At 34.2% G+C, this 26,855-nt stretch overlaps 1 protein-coding gene and 4 non-coding genes across 5 annotated transcripts in view; 4 read left to right on the top strand and 1 right to left on the bottom strand.

Moving 5' to 3' along the window:
* The window catches only part of LOC116774284 (neurobeachin), a 217,203-nt gene that overhangs the window by 54,825 nt on the left and 135,523 nt on the right, over positions 1–26,855 (top strand). The window contains 2 exon segments of the mRNA XM_061524874.1: positions 8,024–8,128; positions 17,528–17,654. Coding sequence (XP_061380858.1) covers positions 8,024–8,128; positions 17,528–17,654 — 232 coding nt within the window.
* Positions 19,247–19,319, bottom strand: Trnaa-agc (transfer RNA alanine (anticodon AGC)). The gene has a single exon. It is a non-coding gene; the product is annotated as a tRNA-Ala (tRNA).
* On the top strand, positions 21,147–21,219 carry Trnaa-agc (transfer RNA alanine (anticodon AGC)). Its single transcript has one exon. It is a non-coding gene; the product is annotated as a tRNA-Ala (tRNA).
* Positions 21,813–21,885, top strand: Trnaa-agc (transfer RNA alanine (anticodon AGC)). Its single transcript has one exon. It is a non-coding gene; the product is annotated as a tRNA-Ala (tRNA).
* On the top strand, positions 24,551–24,623 carry Trnaa-agc (transfer RNA alanine (anticodon AGC)). The gene has a single exon. It is a non-coding gene; the product is annotated as a tRNA-Ala (tRNA).

The raw sequence follows: 26,855 nt of genomic DNA on the forward strand, positions 1-26,855 counted from the left end.
CAGAGACTTCGATCAATAAGAAATGTTCAAAGCTAAGACACTTATTTTTCGTTTGTCTATTCAAAACTTCTTTGGAACCAACTTGTTGTCTCTTCTGAGAGCATAGCCAAATTAACGCAACATATTGTTATATAATAAAAACCGTCCGTGCGTCCGTCCTGTTATAATATGTCGGCCGTTGGTTGTGATCGGTTATCGCAGCTGTCTACGTAATGACGCCCAATTAGTGTAATACCCCCGGGCTATATACTGCCTTTGTTTTTCGTTTCAAACGGTTATTGTTTCGTGAAATTGAATTTTAATTGAATCACTCCGGCTGCTAAGCTTAATGATCTGGCTCCGGAAATAATTATATGTGTTGTGTCGATGTATAGTGTCGTGATGTTTGTTTGTTGTCTTTTAACATATCTCTCTGTTACAGTTGATGTGACTCAGATATCAACATGCTACGTTTTTTTTAAGTCCTAACTTTAGTAAGCAGAAATATTCATTAAATATTAATTACAGTCTTTACTTAATGAAATTCTGTATTGCTTTTTTTATCTTAAATAAAGTTCTCTGAATTATTTATTATATTATAAAATATTGTTTAGTTTTGATGTAAGTTTTTAAATTATAAAGGAAAATTTTTCATTCAGTTCTTTAAGTCTGTAGTAGAGCGTTGAAGATTGAAGCTTACTCCGAGTAATAGCAAACACTTATTTCTTGGGAGTATTTTATAATTTCTCTGTTAAGAATTTCTTAAAAAGAAATACAATTAATTAAGAGTGACCTATCTGTTAAATATATATTAGTATATTTTATTGAGACAATCGCTCTCACTGACTTGTTTTGTTTTCCTCTTCATTATGTTCTTATCATATATATTTACATAACTCATATACAAATAAAAAACCTCGTTCCATTTCAATAACCGTTTGAAATTAGATTTTCATTTCTATCGACAAGACAAGACTGGCTAAATCTAAAAACAATTATAAACATACAAAGATAAGTAAGGGAATGAAGTTTTTTCTTTTGTTTAATCTCATTGACGCTACTAATATGTAATAGAAATAAACTTAGTATGGGACATTGGCACACTGTTGTAAACACACCTCATCAGCATATATCTGTAGCAAACTTTAATCTGTAGCAAAGGAACTTTAGGTGGTAGAGCCTAACTGTGGTCAAATTACTACAGCTCGAACATGGGCTGGCTCAACCGGGGAAGTACCACCTTCTCACAGAAGAGGTTTTTCATTTAACAACATTCTGATGCTATCAAATTATTTGAATAACAACGAACAAATATAATTTGCAATGCAAAAGAAACAAAAGTGTTTCAGATAAAAGCAAATCATTAATTAATTTAATTGTATGTTTGTTGTTTCATGTAACCGCATTAATGAAGGGAAGCTCATTAATTAATATCATAATATAAATCCTGTCACAAATGATCACGGAACCAGTCTACTGGTTGTCAATAATTTAAAACACCAATATCATGTGAATACAACACATCCACAGTGGGTTTACTGCATATAGTAGTATTATAATTATACAAAATACAAACGTCTTTTTAAGCCAGTATTTATCTAAACAGTAATCCAATATCAATAAATACATATATTCAAGCATCGAGACCACACGGTGACCTCACACAGTCGACTCTGGTATCTCATTCAATCTCTTCTAAATACTTCCTCGGTAGTGTCATCTACTTTGTATTGTAAATCAACCAGCAGCTGGTCCTCTATACGATGGCGTTTTTATTCATCTGTCAGTCTGTCTGAGATCGTCCCGGGAACGCCAAACATGTGAATTATGACTGCATTCAATGCACGTGTCGCAATTTCGCGATATTAGTATCGCAATATCTCGCATTAGCCAACCTCCTCCTCCTCCTCCTCCTCCTCCCTCACACTTCATAACCCTCAACCCGTTCTTTTCTCATGACTTGATGCGTCATGATTCAGTTTTTGAAGTGAAATCGTTGCAATCATAGATCGCAAGTGATGATATGACACGGTTTTACGAATGAATTCATATTGAATGCCTCTTGGAGATTTGATACATATACTATTCTTTTGTAAGGTTTTTTAATATGGTTTATTTATATTTTGTGATTGTGTGCTTATTGTTAAAGATATATGATTTTATTAGGAGTAGTCATATTATTGTTACTTCCATAAATAATTAAAATCTCTAACAATCTCTTTCTTCTACTTAGAAATACAGATAAAAATAAAATATTTTTTTATTATAAACTATTTCCATTACTATAGTACCAGGAAAGCATAAATTTGTAAGAGCATTTACCAGTTCCAGTCCTGAGGGAGTGTTCCCCTTGTATAATGTTCAACCAATGGCGTCACATTACAGTCAGTAATGTAGATGAGTTTTTGTTGCCATATCTACATTTCTGCAGTATTGTTGTTTTCATTGTAGAAAAAATTGTAAATAAAACTTTGTTTTGTCCTAGATCATGTTAATTAAATAGAAACCGAAAAAAGAATGCTAACCATTAATATGCGTGTTCAAATCGACCCATTTACATAATATAACACCTGCTCCCCCGTCACCCCTACAGGCCTAACCAGACATCCTTGTCAGACGCTCACTTTGAGTTTTTTAATATTTCTGTTAGTCCCCGGCCATTTTAAAACACAATGACAATATTATGGCGTCAAAACGTTAACGAGTATAACCCGAGGAGGCTTTTATGGGCCACAATGACCGGAGTGGCACTCGGCGATCAAGGGTCGGCCTTTACTCCGACCTTTATAATGAGGTTGTATAAATTGCAATAAGGTCTCTTCAATTTTTGCTTTGTCATATTTAATATTCCATTATCTAATAAAAAGTACGGTTCCGGTACGGTTGGCAAGGCAAAAATTACATTACCCCCATGTGTGAGATGTTTGTGTGTTATGAATGAAATTACTAGAATTTATAGTCAAATTATAGTAATTTCTGATACATGTACTCAATATTCTTAGTGAAATTGTTCCAGAAATGAAAATTTACTTATGTAAAACCACAAAAAGTCGGATACTATCGGATGGGGAACAATATCGCGCCGCGTTCTCCAGTCTCGTATAATAACCGGAGTGATTCCTCGAAATCACGTTTCAGGCCGGCGGCTGAAACCAAATTGTCTCAAGAAAACAGCAAGACTTCCGAGTTTACTTTAAATTATTTTATGATTCCGTGTTACAGGAGAGCTCGTTAAGAGTCCTAATTACTCCAGAAACTACACATTCTTGATCCTTTCAACTTGTTCCCGGAGTCGAATCACGGGAATTTCAATGAGCACAGTCTGTTGATGTCTTCGTTAAATATGCACCGCACTGATTTAATTAGTATCTGCAAACTACTCTTACTCAAGTCTCGGCAGTCTCGAGACGCTCCGTAAAAATAGTTTGTTGTTCAAAGAACGTTTTAAAATAAGGCATATATATATTTTAAATTGAAACATTAAAATTTTGACAAAAATAAATTGCAAATATTCAGTGAGCTACCTGAAACTGTATGCTTAATTTAATGTAATGAAACTAATATATTTTCGGATATACTGCGCGGATTTTATTATTTTAAGCTACATAATCCCGACGTTTCGGTTACTTTACAGCAACCGTGATCGCGGGCAGACGAGATGTGACGAGATGTTTATATTAGTTTCATTTAAATGAATAAAACTCGCGAAAGTCTTAGATCTCGTTATGTTTGCTTAATGTTTTCTTTTTTTTGAATGAAAGTGATTGTTTGACATTAACGAATTTAATGAAACAAATTCATAATTGATGTATAATATTCTTTTTAATTGAATTCAACTCGACGTGGTTATACATGTCGAGAATTATCTATTATAACGTCAAATACGAGAAGCTACTACCCTAAAATATAATGACAACATGGGGTGAGGCTAATATCTCTAAGGTCTTGGATTGTGGAGGAGCCTTATTCTAAGACGAATATCACTGTAGTGAAGATGCCTTGTACTCAAACAATAAGATGCTCGTGCCTATCTAAGCTATTTTTCTAACGAAGTTCCTGGTCTCGGGCGAAGCTGATTATTCTGGAAATGTACAATCATCTGTTTGGCATCGATCAGTTGGACACATTCCACTTACATCATGACGACACTTGATCCGACTATGTTCTAGTATTGTTATTTATGTAAATTGAAGTATAAATATGTAAATACCGTATTTTTAATTGCTTAAACAACTTTTCATTCAGAGTACCACTTAAAGTTTACCAATAGCATCTTAGTTTTTAAATGTGAATTCTTAAACTATTCATTGCTTTAAATTCGGCTGCAGCGTCGAATGTTTGTTTAACTTTTTGTTTTAAATTTCATTAGTTACTGCTAGCAAGATATGGTTAGTGAAATATGTCTTACTAATAGATTCTGGTTCTGAGAATTTCCTGCTATTTGTGTATACGAGTATATATTATTGTTTTGTTTATTGTTTGAATCACTATCATAGTAAACGATATCTCCTCAAAGCTTTAGTCAAACAGAATGAGGAGTGAGGGAGAGTAGTTTAAAGAGCACCACTCTTATGTCTCTCATTATGAGCCACCATGACCGTCCTTAACACGCCAGCCCGAGGGTAGCTTTTGGCCCAATTTTATAATGAGCCCATGAAACGAACCGACAATATTACCAGAGTTAATAATGTGACAAGATATAAAAATGTGGGTTATTCACAGTTTTTTTTGCAGATTCTATCACAAAGTTCTTGTGTCGTCCCAACGCAGCGTGTTGAAATTAGATAAAGGCCGGTCGTTTTATTAATTACAAATCATATCTAAATAATTGATTGGAACTATTGAACCGAGCGAGCGCTCAATCGCCTGTAACACTTATACACTTATGTCCCAAGCAAAATATACAAGGGATCCATCTGTAGACGGCGCGCCCTACACCCGCCGACCCCCGGCACCCTAAAGAGAAGGACCGATCCGAACGTTGCCGCAGCATCCGACTGGCGAAACTCACCCTCTTACATTTATGTAACCCTGGTACTTTTATTGCATATTTCGGCCCCTATTACATTTTCGCAAACATTTTTTGAATACTGCGAGACCCGCAACTTTTTAGTCTCTGTGTATTTTTTTTTTTTTGCGAAATTAGGATGGCCATTAATTTTATTATAGGAATATTTGTGTATTTATTTATTTGCTTGCGTCCGAGATCATCATCCCATATAACTCCTATATCTCGCTGCTGTCCTGGTGATCATGTGAAATATAATAAACTCCCGCGGGAACTCGTTCCTGAGGCATCAACCTCTACCGCCTATTGATTTCTGTTACCTTAGTAGGACTTATTCAATTTTAACCCTTTTCAAACGTCGACTGAGCTTTTATCGAAAGTTAGTTTTAAAATGAATTTGCTAACACCGACCGACCCACACAACATTTTAAGCTATGCGTCTGTCTAACTAGGGACTAGAAACAAAGAAGTTTTCTAATCGCGGTACCAGGATCACATAAATGCTCAGGAATCGTAACCCTTAGGGAGAGGCTCCCTCGGCCGCAGAGCATGGAAAGGGCGAACGAACTCAACACCGCTGATCCGACAAAAACGAGTAAGACGAGTTAATTCAACGACAAACATGAAATACACTCCAACTTATAAAACACGAGTCTATTGAATAAATATACAATGATAAAAGGTAAACGTCAAACAAAGGGCTACTTAAAAGATTTCGCTTTGAAAAGTCGTACCGTGAAAACTTGTAACTCGGCGACCTTCCGGGGGCGCTGTCTGTTGGTGACTTTAGGGCCACTTTATCTTACCGCACTGTCCGTAACTAATGTGCGTATGACAACGCCTTTTTCCATCAAACCGCTTTCACGGCGCTCTCCGATATTTACAAAGAGCCGGCCATTTGTGTCACCGCTTTCAGTTTACGATTAAACATAAATTGTACTGACGTGAGTTATTTTTTAATATGACTAACATCTGTTGCTAAAATGAAATCTAGAACTGACATAATAAATGTATTTGATGTAGTAACATTACTGCTGCAAATACCGATTCAAAAGGAATGTAGCGTGTAGTTTATACATAATTGATTAGTTTTTATTACTGTAATTAGTCTCGTTGAATTAAAAATGATCCGAATGCGGCCCGTGCTCCCGTTTCTGTATACCGGGTTGGCGGGTTTAGTCCCCGGCGTCCCCGGCGTCCCCGGCCTCTCTCCGTAATTACAGCAAGACTCATCATATGAACAGCTCACCGCGGCGACCTCCTCCATCGTCATGACGCCCGGGCAACTGCTTCTTTTCTTTTGGAAGAAAATTAGATTGGATGTTTTTCCTGTAAAATTTTTAAACTTTAAGTTCACATTATTTTATTGTATCAAGAGATATTTTTCCTTTGCGTTGTTAACATTCGACACTGTTTTGTAATATTGTTTGTAAACATTAATTACTTAATCGTTTTGGTAATGCATTCTCAAAATTGAAAATTGATATCGAGGAAATGCTTCATAATATTTTTTTAGTAAGAAATCTCGGCTCGATTTTAATAATATATTATAATCTTGTGTATAATATTATTAAGGATTAATCAATCCGACCTTAGCCTGTGGGTATAAAAATAACCGGACGGTCACAGTCTGGTTGGCTGTGGGTCACTTTGGCCAACTGGTGGTATTATTGTTTCGGTCTATCGCCGCGCCGGTGTATACGTATAGAGTACATAACGGGGGTCGCGTATTAAGATAATGAGATTAATTTTTAATACAAGTGCTCTTAGTTTTCTTAACCCTTTTTTCACAACACATAGCTTTTGAATAAGGTGACTTCAAAATCAAAAACTAGCTTATGATTCCGTTTAATATGTCATTATCATATATTGATAACAATGTAACCAATGTCGATATTACCTTCCTACTAACTACTAACATATCAAAATACCATTTAATGAAATAGTTTAAAACTACATCGCTTTGAACAAGCTCTATCATATTTTCAACCCCCGATTGTTGAGTCCGTTTAGTTTACCTCTTCTATTTCATATTCACCTAGTACTCCGACACCATGGGGGTAAAAAATCTATTGTTAACATAGGCTATGGGGTCGGTTGCAAAAGTATTCCATTGTAGCACGCACACCCCTCCTAGTTTATAGGGCGCGTGTTCACGACAGCGTCCTAGTCGTTCATGGTATCCTGGTACATTGAAGCTCTCTTGATATTGTCCGTTGTTTTTTAAAAGCTTGTTTTTCTTATTTAAGTTGAATTACGTAAAAATCATTCAGTAAGTAAAGTATATGAATTTAAAGCTCTACTTACAATTTTTTTCCTTCTCTCGCCGAAGCCATTGTTGACGAACACAAAGGGGTTATGTACCAGGCGAGCAGAGGCTTACAGAGATTGACCGATCGTGCAAATTGAATGTCCGTTGAACACGACGCGACGGGAACGACTCCCCATTGTGTCGACGGCTTTATAACATACAGCCAATATATCACGACGACGGAAAATATTCTTACGATAGAATAGAAATCCTACGATAAACGCTGATTTAGAAAAACGTTTTATTATTATGATAAATTCAACAATGATTTGAGGAATACAACTTCATCACATATAATTTATTTAATCAAAAACATTCAAGGCAATGCGTCAACAGTCGTAACATACTGGCATAGTAAAAAAATAAACTAAGTTTGAAGGCAAGTAATTTGTATTGGTCCCAACTGTGGAACTATTTGTTATTATTTAATAACAACGTAAAATATATGTTAATTATGATCAATACATATTTGGTTTATTTCCTGCTGCTTGTCTCCGTCCGTCGTCCGAAGTTCGATTCAGATGGGTACAACGGTTCGTATAAAAGCTGTAGCGTATTTTCGTTCGGTGTTTTTTTTCCATTTCACCCGTCGCCTGAACATGATGAAATTTTGTTTTCGGTTATGAATATGTATTTTGAATGTACAAACTGTGTTATATCACACGTGACGTGTGTAATGTTCTTTATAACAAACGGATATTTTAACATGGCCGTTATTGTTTCAGCTGGTAGGCGGCGAGTTCGACATGGAGCTGAACTTCGTGATCCAGGACGCACAGAATATACAGCACATGCTGGAACTGCTGGACCACTGTCCGCCCAGCCTCCAGGTCAGATACATACAGTAACACTACAGCTGTACACAGTCCCGACGTTGAATGATTAAAAAGTCTTCCGTGTGTTTGTAGAGATACTTTAGTTAGAAATTATTAAAAAGATTGTGTCAATATAATAAAATGTGAAGGAAACTGTCATCAAGGATGAATTACTAAAACATCAATTAATCATTCTTTGAAATTTAATTAGGATGCTGATAGAATCTTTTGTCTTATCCATTCAGTGGATATTTCTATATAATTAGATTCCGAGATTTGACAATATAATTATATTAAAATCATCAAATTAAGGACATTCCTCTCGACGATCGTAATAAATTATATTTATGTAATTACCGCTCTACTATTTTTTTTCATAATCCAAATATTTAATTGCTAAGTATTTCTTTTACTTTTTTGTGGAAGGTCAACACCATCGGTTTTGTATAACACCATACTTCCGATACAACCCTTCGCATAACGCTCGAACCGCGAACGCGAACTTCGAACGCTACCTACCAACCAACCCACCAATCCTACTTGTCAAGAAGTAACTCCTTTATTTTTATGAACACCTAGTACTTTAACACCATAGGGGTGGAAACTAACACAAAACCCTCTATATACCTGTAGAGTTCATGTTAAAAAAGAATTTGAGTAAAAAAACTGTTACATGTCCATGTTAACGTTAGAAAGAGACAAGTACAATGTTGCACCACAAAACAAATTATACCTCATAGTGTGTTATGTTGTCCTAGTATTAAAGTAGACGGAGAGAATATATTTTTGAATTTAAATTTATTGGAAAATTAAATTTGATTGGATTTATGAGTAAATTATATATTTAACATTTCAATACAAACAACTGTAGGTTTTAAGTGGCTCAAGCAAGATAAGCGGATTCTATAAAGTAGCAGCTTAAGAGTAAATTCAGTGAACCGAATGAGAGCTACGGTGTTATCAGGAATTAATTTACTATTTAAATATTCATACAATAAATAATATACATTAGTCGGTCTTATGATAAATAATGTATCAGTTATTATTCTTAAGTGGTCGGCGTTATATGATACGTTATGTAAGCGGGAGATGTGGGGCTTTTCTTAATACTTGAAGCGTTGCGTGATAGACGACGCTGACGTGACACGAATGTCTCTACACCTTATCACGCTTTCATCTAACGGCACTAATACGACAATATGAGCGCAGCTTCACAAACTTTAGAAATGTCGTCTCGGAGATCTTAAGCCTTAACACTTTGTCTTCTCTTCTATATGTTTTGTTAATCTATAAATGCCTTCTATTTTGTTTAGTTCTTTGTCCACGTACTAAATATTCTGAAAAGTTAACAAGGGAGACCACGTTTTAGATATTTTAACAACGATTTAGTTAACAATGTTTGCGCCACCGTCCTATAATAAACAATATAAAATAAGATTGCGCTTCTCTGTTAGAAAAGTGTGAGCAATTTGTACTTTAAAATTAATGTAACGCTACCATAGAGCGAAGTCAGATTTTCTTGAAGTACTTTCTGAAAAATTGTATCTTAACTCAACACTTGCAACGTGTCTACTCAATTATATTGTTAGCTGTTAGAAGTTTTGCTTCTTTACGACTTTGCTTGGTAAGTTTTGTAAATTTTCATTTTATATTTTAGTAGAACATAAAAACCTGCCATAAATATTTTGTCACTGGCTTGTTTTTCGCAGCTTCGTCTGTCAACTACGGTACTTAAACACTGCCTGTTAATTTTTTTATATTTATTTTATCGGGTAATTTACAATTATAAAATTTAATGAATACTAGTTTTTCGTCACAGTCATTTACAGTTAGTTACCTTCTCAGTTCAGACGGAATTGGTGGAAATCAAACATCACTTAAAAAGTACATAAATCACAAAGAACAGAATACTTATAAATGGAAAGCGATATCATCACACATAGTTTTAACTTTGAATACTTTTGTAAAGAAACTATGAACAAAAATGTAGTTGTACATGATGGAAACTTTATAATATATAAATGGTGTCATGTCTGGATAGTTATTAATTCAGTTCTATATTCTTCATCTCATCCTAAAGGACGGGTGTGTGGTACTCGGTATGAATGCAGCGATAATAATTGTAGTAATAATGATAGAAGCAAATTTTTAAGATTACTCACAAATCTCTTAGAGTGGAAACATAATAATTTGGCAGCCTCGTAGTTGAGACACCCACACATGTTTAATAGATTTTGAAATTTCTTTGTGCTCAGTAAATTACTGTAGAAACTTTGGAAGACGTCTTTTTTTTAGACTCAAACAGTTAACATTTTCTCGTCCTAAACGTTAAAAGAATTTTATCCGCGAAAATAAGTCATAATTTATAAGTCCAATCAACTATAAAATAAAATATTATAAGGTAGTTTTAATCTCCAGACAGAAAAATGAATAATATTATAAAAATTGCTAAAACAAGTGAAATAAAACATAAAATACAGTGTCCTCATAAATTAGAAGGATGAAAAAGTTAAAGAGATCTAAGACTTTCGCGAGTTTTATTCATTTAAATGAAACTAATATATTTCGGATATTTTATTATTTTAAAACTACATAATCCCGACGTTTCGGTTAATTTTCAGCAACAGTGATCACGGGCAGACGAGATGTGAGTGTTTGTCAGTTATGTGGTTTGTAAACAGTCTTGATCGAAACCTTCTTCAAGATGTTGCCTATTCTGTCAGTAACTCCCTTCACATATGGTAAAATGGTTGTCGCTCAACTGTGGGTAGCTTCCAGCGGTTCTTGCGATGCTGGCGAGGCACGGGCAGGTTGTTGGTGGTGAGAGTATGTTTTAAATGCTGCAGCTCGGCCTTTAGGTGGTCAGCATCACAAAGGTGTTGGGCTCTCTTTGTTACAGAAGGAACACATCTCAGACATCAAAAATAGGCGCGTGTCGAAGTCAACAGTGTGTGAACACACAATGGACAAAACAAGCCACTACATTCGGTTTGATAAATCACATATCCTCGCTCTTGACAGGTACATACCGAGGTTAATCCACGAGGCTATTGAAATTGAAAAACATAAAAATTTCAATGGAGAAGATGGCTGGAATCTATCAAACACCTGGGACCCCCCCTCCCCTTAAAAATATAAAATCCCATGTCCGTGACCACACCGCAGGACCTCAAGACACCGTAAGCGCATTCTGCCGGCATCCAGAGTGGTACGCCACAAAATTAAGAAATCGATGGCGGTAGATGGTAAATAACAAGGACCGACTGACAAACACTCACATCTCGTCTGCCCGTGATCACGTTTGCTGAAAAATAACCGAAACCTAGGGATTATGAAGTTTTAAAATAATAAAATCCGCGTAGTATATCCGAAATATATTAGTTTTATTTAAATGGATGAAAAAGTTGTTATTCAAGATTTTATTCTTTTAAAGGTTCTCAAAGTTAAATCAAGGTTCTAAACGTCATCACTGGTACTAATTTGACAACAGACAGCTTAGGGTTCATAAATATGAAGCGTTGTAATCTAAATTGTATTATAGAGGAACTTATTGTTATACGAAAAAAATATTTTAAAAAATAATGAAGGTTTGGCAGTTGGAGTCCAAATAATCGGATAGGACATGCTCAATGTAGTGTCTTAACTTACTGAACTGTAAAGAGATGAACTGAATAATTCTGGAATACTTGATTACTCAGGGATATTGATACTGAAACAACGGTCGGCAAACTCAGGAAGTTATAATCTCAATATCAGAGCAGTGCGTGGAAGTGTTGTTGGTAATCCAGGAACATCCTCTCGCGACAGAAACCACGGATGATAATTACCAAAGACGTGCTTTACAGCACATACTCACTTGTGTGTGTCTTTATGATTATAAAATTGAATGAACAAGACTATAAAGCTTCATGGCTGAGAGAGTTCGCTGAAGAGATAATTGAGCATCAGCATGTTGATTATGATATTTCGAGTAAAATGATTCTAAACGATGAGAACATTTTTATCTTGATGGCTTGTTAATTGTCCCTCTAGATTATTTGAATTTAAAGTTGAAGTTGAAGTTATTTGAAGTTAAAGGTTCATGTCAATAAGCTTACAACGACTCGTTCCTTACGGGGGAATTAAAGTTTGCATCAACGAAATCGAACCAGGTTTATGTAAAATGAAGCCATTTGCTTGATATTCTATTCTATAAATGTTATATATATATAAATTCTATAAATAATAGTATATCTCCTAATACTCTGAAAGAACACATTTTGGAAAGTGAAGTATTATTTTAAAAAAGTAGGTAACTAATAGGTACATAAAACTATATTCGTCATCAATTTTTTCCTTTTTAATTGTTAACAAAATTTATTTTCTTCAATGAATGTGTTAAGCAACTTTGTTGTTTTTGATACGCCAAAACAAAGTCCATTCAATATTAACTGGTAGAATAAGGCTTGAGGGGAGTTTTCCAGTTTTACCTGAATTTATTGACTGATGTATTCTCGTGCATTGTCCATGTTTAATAAATAAATCTATAGAGCAATTCAAAAATGTCTTTGGAGACGTTGTTGATACTGGCTTTGTACATGGGTAAGTACTTAACTTGTTTTTTTTTTCTGTCGCTGGTGACATTTTTTGAACAGTCATTTGAGAACAAATATATTTTATCTTATTATATAGAAATTTAAGTAGTTTAATTGTCATAGTGCCTAATTCCAATTGTCTATACAACTACAGACTCATTCGAAATTACAAGACTATCAGAGAATGCAACTCAAATGGATTGTCACTTTATATTACTTGGACCGAAATCTTTGTTTCTTAGTAACAAGCTTTGGAACGGCATCCTTTAGCAATTGCCACCTCACATTACTGTTCGGTTTCCTGATATCCTAGCAGCTTCATACTATACTAGTATAAACTGTTTAAATCTATCTAGAACTATGTAGCTGCAATGAATTAATTATTAAAATAAATAAATACATGTATATAGTTAACTATTATACTAGTTTTCAATGGAATTTAACAAATCTGCAAATTTTGCAAAAACCTTGCGAGAAAATTTTCTTTAATATAAAAGAACGTGTCTTTATACAAAGCGTTTACAATTAGAATTTTAGACTTGAGTTGGTCAGGGTAGAATAATTTATAGACAGAAGAACACACACGTGTGTACATATGTACGTTCTTCTGTTCAGGATAGATCCTAGATATATAAAGATACCTTTATTTATTAACCTTACGTAAGTCAAGCTACAGTATGAACAATAAAACATTCCCTCTCGTGATGAAAATGCGAACGTATTTAATTCTCAGTAGTTTACAATTTGTTGTACACAATACAGAATGTTTTTCATCAATTTTTCATTATATTTCTGAACTGGTAGAATTTAAGAACAAATTCAAATTTTTAAAATGATAGTCAATTTCGATGGCTGCTATTATATTTTGTATGGAACGAGAAAAATATATTTTTGTTAAGTCTATGAGACATTTCTTATTTAAGAGTTTACAACGACCTGAGCTTTACGGTACATATGAATAATATTGTAAAAAATAAAGTAGTTTTTATTTTTATAGGATTAGCTTTAGTTAATTTGAGGTTCATAAAGGTATTCCACAAAATATTCTCAGTAATATATCTGCCTCGGAGTCCAGACTAGACATATTTTTATATTAGCGAATTTTAAAGCGCGTTGTGGTAATACAGGTTAGGGTCCCTTGCGAAACCAATATCCCCAAAGACCACGCCATCAAGGTCAACAAGCATTACGAGCAACTAACAAACTCACTAGGAATAGTTTCGTTGTAAATTTGTATGTGGTAGAAGTAGGAGCAAAACGTATAACAGCCAAATTTTTCTACAGCCTACTAAAACATTTGGGCCTGTCCAAAACTACTATCAGTTCATTCTTGGAACGTGCGTTGAAGGCAGTCCTCGTAGATTCGTTTCAATTTAGTTAGGTAGAGAGAGGAGTTTGGACAATGGAGGTGAGCGTTTAACGCGCGTTAGATAGGGGCCCCTTAAACCTACACCTGGTTCGAAAGTCCCGGGCATTGTTATAGGTCTTCTCCCTGCAACGCGATGGACCCGGCACCCGCACGGTGAATCCATGGAATGTTGAGAGGTTTAGAGTCTCTGTCATCTAAATTGCTTTTAAGTGATTTTTTGATACCGGATACACTTCAGTTAGTTTAAGTATGTTGTATTTAAATGTGATATCCTACTTAGGCTTTAAGAAATGTGTATTTTTCTGAAAAAATATTCTATATGTTCTATATTTCTGAATGTTAAAAGTGTGTAAATGAAAAGTAATAACTGAGAAATTAGGTTGCTCTTTATTATTTGAATATTAAAACCACGTGTTGTTTATATTAAGCATTCATCTAAAGTTCAAGATGTCCGAGGTCAACCACGAGGTTCCGTCGGGAATCTAGATAGATACCAGAGATTACTGTCTTGGTATAAAAGACTACTAACACAATGATATCTAAGATCACGTTAGTCTCATTAAAACTTTTATATATTCTACAGAAAAATTATGGTATCTTATATATTTTAATATCTAAATCCATAACAATATCCCTAAAGTGACCCCTTCCCTCAACTTCATGAGCCATTATTATTATTTTATTGTTGGATAGAAAGAACGAGATAGTAGTTTTAGTAACTTTTTGTAAGTCACGTAGACTTTTCATACTAGTTTGCTAACTACTTCTAGTTTTATGAGCCCCTAGTAATAGGTAGAACAAGTCAACCCTTACACCGCACTTGTAAAATTCCCTAACATTGTTAGCTTTTATAATATTTTACACGGATTTAGTAGATATTCTATATCTTAATGCAGACAGTTTTAATATATGAATTAATGATACATAGTTTGATGAACAAATTCTTTGATAACATTTGTATTGACGCCATGGGTGCGAAAAATACTTTGTAAGAGAATAGATATGATGAAGACGAAGTTATAATTTAAATGACATGTTGTCGGCTATGAATTTTTTCTATTCCTTTTGCTAATACTTCGTTTTGTACAATACAATACAATAGTCAGTTTAGAGGTTTGACGTCATTTTCATAACTAACTCTCGAAAGTTATTTTGTGTCTTACGTTCAATGTTTATTATAGTGAAGGGTCCGTCAAACCGTCCTCAGCTATGTAGTAAATTGTTAAAAGTTTGTTTAAAATGCTAAGTTATAAAGTCGTCTTCCACGGTTCATCATGTCCCAACTCCCACCACATTGTGTTCCAGCGAAGCATATTGTTTACCTGAATTTTTATCCGACTCCATTTTAGGTGTGGAATTTTGTTGAAAAGTTTTTAGTAGCTATAAAAAGAAATTTGGGTTTAGAGTACACGAATGATGACATTGTTTTATACTGTTTTCAAAGTTGAAGCATCATACAAATTGACGTACTTTGTTATATACTTTGTTGTGGTATTCTGTCGACCTATCAGCCGATACATCATTTAGTGAGTGGACACTTTATGTATGCTGTATGAACTTTATGCCGTTGAACTCTGTAACCATAGAATCCGCAGCATCTTCTATGATCTGTAAGTCCTCGTGAGTTCACTTTATATCTAGTAGTTGGAATAATCAACTCGGCTAGACCGCCGCCCTGTAATAAACTGCTGCTGTGGTCACGGACGTTTAATGAAGAAACTTCCCTATCGGGAAACTTATACTGTTTTTGTTATGCGCTTATAGATTCTTTATTTTCTTTTGTTTTTGCTTTCTTAATTTGAAATATTATAGAATTATATTTAGCTTTCCTTTAAGCTCTTTACTATCATACGTGTGTGGTTTCACTAGTGAGATTAATGTTTAATTATAAAATGCATGGTTTATTTAGTTGTAAGAGTTTTCTTTTTTGGCTTCAATATCGGGTTCGTTCAACTTTGTGCTATTTTCATAAAAACCTTTTGTTGTTTTGCCACTAGTATTGCTATTTTTATTTAATCATCGAATGACAAGAAATTAACCATCCTCTTGGGGTATTTTTGTCCTGCTCTAAATTAGGCCCAAGGTAGACTTTTAAAAATGTCTACCTCTTGTTACGACTCAATGTCTCGGGTCGCTAAGGTTGAAAAATTATGTACTAACATAATTTTTCAACCAATTATCGGCGGCGCTTGTCTGAAGTGGTAGATATTGTTTCGTACAGATATTGTAATATAATTATTGTGTCGCGCTAATACGAGAATGAGTCTTCACAATATCTACGAGTATAGATGATAATCAATCAATACCAGTAATGCTGACAGTGTCGTCATACACACGTACGAACGTCTCAGAGCCTACATTAATATACGTACATACAGACGTTGGTGTGCATTAATGTTATCAGTCATTAATTAAACGTATGAAACTAGCTTATACAGCTGACTGCCTTGTATATTTATATAAATATTTTATTATGAAATGGTTAAGAGCCAAGTTAGATATATGTATATTAATATTGTATTTCACACAGTAACAAGGTTACCTCGGGGTGATTTATCAAATTGTAATGTCTGTTCGACATTCCTGGATGTTGTGAGTCGTGCGATTTCCCGCCCGTGCGCTGTAATATCGTCGAGATTGTTCCGGTAACGGCTCCAGAATGTAACCTAATTACAGCGGGCCTCGTTAGGGCGCCACCTTTGTTCTACACTCGTTCACTGTTTCTGCTGCCCTGGTACTTGAACCTGCTAACCGTCCAAATGGCCACTCCAAATTTTGGTTGTGAAAAAAAAGTACAAATAATGCGAACGAAGCTCCGCCGTCACTAATGACTGCAATTTAAACAAAACGAACTAAACTCAAATCCGAATGGTTTTGTTTCCTTTCTTTTATGAAGTCTTTTGTAGGATTTGTGAAAGGACTATTACTGTGCTTTTATTATTATCGCGTCCACGTGAACATTACTACTTCACGAGACATTCTATATTCCTTCATTTTCTTTTATTATTATTATTATTATTATTTTCATGCTATCAGACTCCAAACTAACTACAATTTATGAATGATGCTAGGCACTTTAATAGGCGTGTGCTACTTAATGAGTTCCATGAGCATAAATTAAATTGGGCTGGATGAAAACTGATGTATTTTTATTTTAATTAGAGGTAAAATATTAAATATATATAATATGTTGAGTTTAACACTGTCATATTAAATAAATTGGCTTCTGAAATGACATTTTTTTTTTATATCCTCCGTCGCGGACCAGCGACTACTGTTCTTGTAACTGGCCCGTGTTTTATACCTGAATTCTACGAATTTCATAGTTTCTACTTTGACAATCAACGTGTTATTGTTCTTTTATAATTAAAAAATGTCAATGATAAAAAAAATTATCAATAAAATATTTTTGGACGTCAAGTTACAATGATATATACATTCATTATAATTACCATTCATTTTGTTACACAGGCGGAGATCTGGTCTGTTTTCATCGCCATCCTCCGTAAGAGCGTCCGAAACCTTCAGGCCTGCACTGATGTGGGTCTCATCCATCACGTGCTGCAGAGACTGCCAAAAGCGGAAACCGTAGTTGCAGGTCAGTATGAACCCAGCGAACAAAGAGACGGATATAGAACAATTAACAACACCAATTTTATGAAAACAAAAAGGATGTCAGCTATGTTTTATAAAACGCCTTGTAACTTCTGCTCGCCTAGTATTCAAGTTTGATATTGACACGCCCTTTTTACGGCGAACAGTTCCTTTGATTCGTTCTCCCCTTATTTTAAAGTCAGCATGTTTCCTCCACCTAGTTCCTTTGAAGCATTCGTTAATCTCCACCGTGTTACTTATTTCCTGGTACTTTAAGAAAGGATTAAGAAAAGGATTTAAGATGTGTTGAATTTTCATTACTTCATTTAAATAGCCGCCAATCTTGAAATATATATATATATATATATATATATATATTAAATTTAATGGAAGTGAAGGAACGGGTAATTTTTATCATATTATTTTTTATTTATTATATATATCGTGGAAATAAATAAAATGTACACACGTTTGAAACGAACCATGTTTTTTTAAATTATGAATGCAAGGAATACTGTTATATAAATATATTTCTATTTATTTGTATAAAATGTAAAGAGGCTCTCCATCCCGTGTATGATATCCGTGATGAATGCAGCGCTCGTCGCTCAAGTGTCATGACTGTAGTAATTTTCATTTTGTCATGTCATAATCATAATGTGTCCTCGGTCATTATGAGCTTTATATTCAATATATTTTTTCGCTGTTATTTTTAACTTTTCACAAAAAATGTATGTATTATAAGAGTTAAGTAAAATGAGATTTCTTGAAAAAAAAACAACTTTTGAAATATAATTAAATAGCTGCTTTAAAAGTATTTTTTTTTTTTGACATGCCTGAGCATGGAATGATAATAATGTTCAGTATATGATAGTTGCCACGTGTCTCCGACCTTCAACACTATTGTAGTCTGATAGTGTCTGATAGACTTCTTTCACAACGAAACCAGGTCACTGAGGCTCGGATAAAAGACTGTTTTAATAAAATATGTATATAAGTGAATAAATTCCCGCCGATCACAGGGGACCGTAAAAGACACAGTTACTAAATATTTACAAAGGGATTGTATTAAACATAACGTTCAGAACTGCATTTACATAGAAGGTCGAATGTGCTCGAGTCGACAAAGGCACGGGAAAAGGTAACAGAATCAAAAGTGTTTTAATATTTCTGCCGTAAATACGACGACATAAATCTTTTGTACAAAGCGCCGTACAACGAGCTTGAACAAAATACACTGAAGGTACCTTGAAAAATGATACATTTTGTGGTACAAAGAAATATATATAAAAAATATATATACCTATAAATAAAAAAAGACGAAGCTGACCGAAATGCTGTTTTAGAAAATCTGAAGGTTGATTACGAATTAGATATTTATCACGATCTTATCCGTCATGATGCGAGAGTGTAGGCGGATCGTTTACCTAAGAGATACGGCGGCTGCTTAGAGAAAAAGGTCCTAGCGGTCTTTCTGACTAGACTTGTGGTTAAATGAAACGATAGATATCTCCTTATGTTTATTTTGCTAAAAATAATATATAATGAAGTTTTTTAAATGCTTGCATGTCAAATAAAATTGATAGTTTAAAAAGTTGGAGGCGCCGGGTATCGATCCCGGTACCTCTCGCATGCTAAGCGAGCGCTCTACCATCTGAGCTACGCCCCCGTTGTGAAATGAATTTCAATGCATGAATTATTAGTTCAAATGTACACTTTGTGATATGTACACGTATAAAGGCCTTCTATATATATAAGTCGTGTTACTTACACTATTTATAACTGAAAATTCGCGGGGAAGGTAGCTTAGAACTAGGAGAGGGTCCCAAGATACTTTTCAATCCTGTTTGACCAATAAAAGAAAAAAGTCACGTATTAAAAGCAAACCCTGTTTATTTACAAGGTCTGTCGGGTGTACTAGTTCCTGGTTCTACAATTATATACGTTTCACTGTATCCAGCGAAGGGATTCTTAATTTGATGATTTTTATTTTTAAATCCGCACATTTTCATTAATATTTTAATTTAGATTTAATTTTGAATAACTCATAAAATATTTTGGTCTACATTAAGTTGATAATTTTTTTTATGATATGCAAACAATTTGTTCTTGACGTCGTTCGAATATTCTATGAAGTTCTCATTACTACCAAGCTTTGTTCATACAATAGAATCGTTATATGTGTCAAAAATGTTTTTATTTGAGTACTTTAATCTTTCAATTACTTGTTGTCTTTTATTTCTGTAAAATTCAAGCGTATAATAATATTTTTTATTTATGTCATTTATATATTTTTCTTTAATATTCGTATATATATTTTATTATAATACCATTATTTATACCAACATTCATGATGATACAGAATGTGTGTCACGTACATACGTGTACGTCGAGTAGATTACGGAGTCAATATAGACGAATTAATAACATGGAGTGTTTCTGTCAAACGTTACGCTTATTAATAATTCATATATCAATTAATTTATCAACATGAATTGTAAAACTAAAAACTATTTCGAATTTGCTGAAGTAAAGTTACCTTTTAAGTTTATAATTAATGATAATTATCCAAAAATCTACAATATGGCAATCTATATATCTTGGGTACATTAAATCAATACTTTGAGTTCATTTTTATAAAAAATCTTGGAGGCGCCGGGTATCGACCCCGGTACCTCTCGCATGCTGAGCGAGCGCTCTACCATCTGAGCTATGCTCCCGTTTAAGTAAGGTACGTAGTTAAATAATCAAGTAACCTACAATACATAAAAATATACTTTATACTCTAGAGGCTACATTCAAATATAAAGACAATTACAATAAAGTTAGTATCATATGTCATAATCGAACGATAAAGTAAAAAGGGGTAGAAAGATAATACACGTACTTTTTTTTTTAAACAGTCCGATGTATTTGTTAAAAGCCACAGTTCGTTTTACAAAACAAGGCTTTAACTACAGACGTATCTCTCTGTACCAAAGTTTATCAATATATTTTTTTCATTGAAACGAATGAACAAAAAGGGTTGTTGTATATCGTATGTCATTTGTAACTTTCGTTTATAGAAGTTTAATTTAGATGTTGTTATTAATATAGTATTAACCAAATGCTCATACTGTGGCCTTGATAACAAGACATTATAACAATATAAGAACCGAAACTTCTCAGCATTCAATAGATTCACCGTGCGGGTGCCGGGTCCATGGCGTTGCAGGGAGAGGAGCGTCAACAGCGCCCGGGACTTGCGAACCAGGTGTAGGTTTATAGGGCCCCTATCTAACGCGCGTTAAACACTCACCTCCACTATCCAAACTCCTCTCCTTACCTAACCAAATTTGAAAAGAGTAAGAGAAGATACATAATAGAATGATGTAATTTCCATAATAGATTTCAGATGACATGAGCTCAGACGTTGTTTTCATGTCGGTGTGCACCAATTACTTTTAATAAGAGTTATTTTTCCTGTGTAACAAGTTTTTTTATATGTATTGCCAACGGGGGCGTAGCTCAGATGGTAGAGCGCTCGCTTAGCATGCGAGAGGTACCGGGATCGATACCCGGCGCCTCCAACATTTCTGTTTTTGGTGGCCATTTTCAGTGTCACGATTATCGTTGTTATTTAAAATTTTGGTTTTTAAATTATTTTTAATATGTCAGTGAAGAATTATCGAAAGCGGTTCTTTTAGTCTGTCATATTCGGAAGGTCTCAGTACTTTCATAAATAAGGTCATGAGAAGTGACAAGAACAAATCGTCCGTATGTAAAATAAGTCTTACCATCTGATTGACGTGTTAAGTAACTAAGGTTTACTTTACCTTTACGTTTCAAATGAAATATTTATCTAAAAATCTGTTATATAATGGAAATCTGAATAATTTTAATATTTAGCGATATATATTTTGTATCGAAAAGTCTTTTGTCTCGGTTCTCACCTGTCCAAGGTTGTTTTTTAAATACTGTTCAAATGCATGCAACAACATCGAACGCGAAATATTTACTTCAAAGGCATGCAGAATGTTTACAAATTATTGTTTGAAGTTGTGATCAAAGTGAAAGGCAGCATTGCGGAGGTAGCAAACGTTGTCCCTGCTCGAGGCTACTTGTTTCTCTCGTTTTGCGCTGCCTCTTGAAATCACCATAAAAAATCTGATAATATACCAACGGGGGCGTAGCTCAGATGGTAGAGCGCTCGCTTAGCATGCGAGAGGTACCGGGATCGATACCCGGCGCCTCCAAAAATCCTTTTATAGATTTTTAAGATTCTTTTAAAAATCAATTCAGACAACTGCTTTAGGTATTCAAATTATTTGCATGATTGATAGAGTCGAATTTATTTATGGTTAGTTATAATTTCTATATAATCTTTTATATTCTTTTTCAAAATTAGGTTCAAATTAAGTTCTTGGACATTTAAATAAACGTGTATTGTATCTCTTTATAAGGGAGCCACCGTCGCTGTTCATGTATTCCTGGTACACGTGGGATACAAACACAACCCTTCCAAATGTCACTTAACCGTTTTTATGTGCTTAGTAAAATCCGACCGACCTTTCATTTTATTTATAACAACAGATGCTAAGGATGTTTATGTATTTTTAAAAGGACCTTTTTAAGCTCTTGTTGGCTTATGATCTCCTGGTAGTTGTAGGAATAATTATAATATTATAAGACTTTTTTGGGAAGAAGTTAGTTAGTTGCTTTCTTCTATTTATTAGCTTATTTATTTGACAGTTATCTCGGTTAGTTAGTTATGAGAATAATTATGACTCATTAAAATTATAATAATCAATGACTAATCTGGCACCAATAAAAATAATTACGAGAAATTATTATTTTTTATCATAAAAAGAAACTTTGTTCAGAATAATTTCTTAATTCGTTTTTCTGTTCTGCTTACTTACACAGGAGAGGCTGCGTCGCTTGAAAAATAAATTATTTGAAAAAATGTTGATAAATTGTTAATAAAATTCAGATTTACAACAAAACTATTTATATTTTTTCATTCTTATTATAAGTAATTTTTAAAACCTAAATAAACACGTCAATAGTTCGAAATAATCAGAGTGCTAGTGACGTCACAATGTTAGTATTCACTTTTGTAGTTCACATTTATTATCTAAAAGATAATGTTAAAGTTTTTAATGATCATATCGTCATTTAATGTTCTAAAATGTTTTAGACTTTTTTATCAAATTGTATAAATTGAATGAATAGTATTTGTTATATATTTTTAATAATAAAACTACTAATTATAACCATAAGTAAGTAGTATTTAAAAAAGATACAATATATATAAATAATTAAAAATATTTATATTAATATTTTTTTTTATTTTGGATGACCTACGTTTATTTTGCTATTTTTTTTAAACTATGTAATGTCTTGTCATAAGGTTCCTATTATTATTATATTTTTTTAAAGAAAGAAGATATATTATTTATATTACGATCCAGTGGGTGGCTAAATAAAATTAAAATGATGTGACACAATTCATTAGTCTATTCCGAACCTAGATAATATATGTATATAATCTGTATAGCCTTGTTCCTGTATCTTTTTTATGTCCAACCAATCAATGGCAATAATTCAAATAATGTAATGGTTGGCACTCATATTTACAACAATTTTTTCTAACAAACTTAAATCTTTCAGCGCATCTTATTCCAGCTCAAACAACGTCCGTTTATGAATTCTTATAAGCACAGCAGTGAGTAGTGTTAGTCGTTTCAGCCCTTGTAAGTCCTCTATCATAAACCGTTTAAAAATTTTATGGAATTTAAAATTTTTATTGCTTGTATAAAAATTAAAATCTTGGTCTGTATACTAGCTGTGAGAAAGTTTAGTATTATCACGTCACAGACGAGGCTACGAATTGTTTCGGATTTAGCCTCATTTTTAGCTGGTCATGTTTTAAAATACAAATATCGTATTTTTGTCATCGACTGTCATCATTATTTCTTATAAAAATTCCATTACGATCTCCCTGCAATCCCTTTTTTTGCTCGGGATATCTGAATTAACAATATGTTTCTATATATAACTTATCACAAAAAATTGAAATGGGTAATCATTATTAACTGAGCTGAATCGTACTAAAGGGCAGGAAACAATACCGTTACTGTTCTGCCAACAAAAATCAATCCGTGCACTCGCTGGACAGACCACGAGGGCGGAGGTGCAGGGAAACCTAGTACTAGAGATCAGACAAGATTTGTTCCCGCTACATCCTTAAAATGGATCACTCTCTCCTAAGTGTGAATTTCGACGGCTAAAAGTTAAGTTTAAGTGCCATGATGATGCTTTATGACAAAATCAGTTACAGGAAGGCCTGGAAACTTTTTAAAGTAATATTTAAATAATGTAGCAATAGAACCGGAGTAGAAATAGCGGGCAAAATGGATTAACGTAACCAACTGGGTAACCGATAGGAATAGTGTCAGTGGCAAATTGAAGCCGGGATGAAGGAAAAACAACTCCGGGTTTCAACGGCTTTCCTCTGACTAAAGTTTATTTTCATGTTCGAAGGTTTATAGCCTAATTGTGTACCGCGAGCCATCTATTAGATAGAACAAAGTATTTATTAAGTTTATTAATGACTTGATACCTTTACATAACAGTTAACTTAAAAAAAATGTGTATCACCAAAAATATTTAGATTTAAGAGATCACAACGTATTATGTAAGAAAGCTATTTCATCAGTTTCGTTGCTTAAGCTTGTATTTTAATAAACATTAATCAGTTGTCAGTTGTATCAACCACATCGGGTTGAGTTGTTCGCGGTGAGTGTGTTCGCAGTAGTCGCATGACAGACAACAGACGTGTCATGTCGCGTCACACTCAGTGAACGAAAGTATGACCGACATAAACATTCATTATTATTATACTGCCTTACTCACAACGGGGGCGTAGCTCAGATGGTAGAGCGCTCGCTTAGCATGCGAGAGGTACCGGGATCGATACCCGGCGCCTCCAAACTATTTTTTTGCACCCGATGCGATGAATGAGGTTCTAACAAATAATCAAATGAGGTAGTAAATAAGTTAAGTGAAAAAGTATGACTCTTGTAATTAAAATTTATAGCTTGCACCCAGTATTGTGGGGTTGCTTGAACAATTTTGTAACTATAACCACCAATTCTCCGTATTATACGAATAGCTTTGTTATTGTATGACGGCGTTGTTTAATTATAAAACAATGGCATCAATAGTGCCATGGTTATGTCAACAGAATGAGTTCATTAGTGTCTATTGTCCGTGGGGCCGGACGCAGGTCTGCCGGGCCTGTGTGCTGATCGTTCGTTATTTGGGATGTAAATATGTTTTACATAATATATATATTTGTGAATCAATGACATAAATAACTTTATGCACTGAAATAAATAAATTTTATTATTATAAAAATGATAACGATCCTGCAAACAACAAAACTCAAATATTTCAGTAAAGTAAAACCCTGATTTTAACTTGCTAAGCGCGGTCGGCACAGAATCCCGAGCTGCTTTACGATACGCCGGGATTAGCCGGGATTATTCCGGGATACAATGACGACGTTATTGTGCGACTGACTATTTAATAAATTAACTATTCCCAACGACAATGTGCATAAAAGGAGATACAATTAAACATAGCCTAGAGCAATATTGAAACAATGTTTGCATGCTGCGTGAGACGTCGTCAGTAGTGACGGAAGTTGTAAATGTATCATTGAGATCCTAGTACCAGGCTACTGACGGAGCAGAGTCGAATGATTTAACGCTATGATAAATAAATGTACATCATAAAACGTTCCGCAGAGGAAATGTCTCGGACTCATTTAACGAACGGGAAAATATTTTCTGTAATATAATTTTCCATTCGTCTTATATATTTTTTTTGGAGCGGGGATTGATTTAATTATTTAGGAAGGCACCGCTCTCCCTGTTCTACGTATTTCACTTTGTGTTTTTATTACCTTTGGGGGTGAAAAATATAATGTAACCATGTCCTGCTACTCGATTCGTAGATCTGTCCTTTTGTTTCCACTGGTTTGACTTTACACAAATTTAACTATGTTTACTGCAACATCTAGTATGCAAACAGTCTCTATGTATAACATCGGTGACAATATTGTAAGCGATAATCCGGTTTGAGTCCGACCGGTGAATTCAGTCGCCGGACAAACTAATAGCGCCCGAATGTTGGTTATTGTTAAATATAATGAAACTTTCAACTATCTCACGTAGCTATTTTCATGTATTTTGACTCGTCATTATTTTTAGAACTGGATTTTAATTATATTTGCATCCAACGAAGTTTATTGCCAATTATATTTTTTTAATAAATTTTTGTTAACACGAGATAATGTTGTTAGATGAATGACAACAATCCTCCGGATGGGAACACAGACGGTTAACGTCAGAGGTAATACAGGTATATTTCTTTTTGTACATTTCACAGACTTTAATTTTCTTCCTTTTAGTCTCATGTAAAATGTCATTTAAATAAATCAAGACAAGTAACTGTGAATATATAAATGTATATGATAACTATAATGATATTAAAATATAATTGAACTGGAAACGCACAGCTAAGAGTCCGAGGAATGTGATAAGACGAGCTTCCAAACAGTCCTCTGCGAGTTTTAGCGGATTGCTAGATATTTCGCTCCGCCTCGCACAGCGTTCCTGTAAGCCGCTATGGCGAGTAATGTTTCACTTGAATTATTAGTGTGAGTTCGTAATTGGTTGGCGAGCATTATGTTACACTGTAACGCGATACAGCGGCGAACTGATTCTATTATGCAAATGCTCGCTACACGGTGAGGAGGCGGCGAGGCGGCTGCTGATGTTGTCTTAACGGGGACGCTAGAACACTATATACTATGACATCGATGGTGGGAGTTTTGGCTGAGATTAGAATGACAGATGAGATAAACTTGAATAATGTATGATACAGATATGTTTATTAGGTTAGCTATAATAATATATGTACGTACATAGGTAGGTAGGTGGATGTAGATTTTGAGTGGTATATGGTAAACAGCACCATAGTAACCTTCCTGAACAAATTAAAGTTCCTAGGATGGAATTATACTGTTATTTTAGGTTTAATATTTTATTTATATGTGAAAACTCCGTTATAAATGAAAACTAAATAAAATAAACATAGAATATGTTGATTATTGAAATATCTCTCGTACGAAATTGCGGATCTCAACACAATTGGG

This window comes from Danaus plexippus, chromosome 26, assembly GCF_018135715.1.
Source record: "Danaus plexippus chromosome 26, MEX_DaPlex, whole genome shotgun sequence".
NCBI lineage: Eukaryota > Metazoa > Arthropoda > Insecta > Lepidoptera > Nymphalidae > Danaus > Danaus plexippus.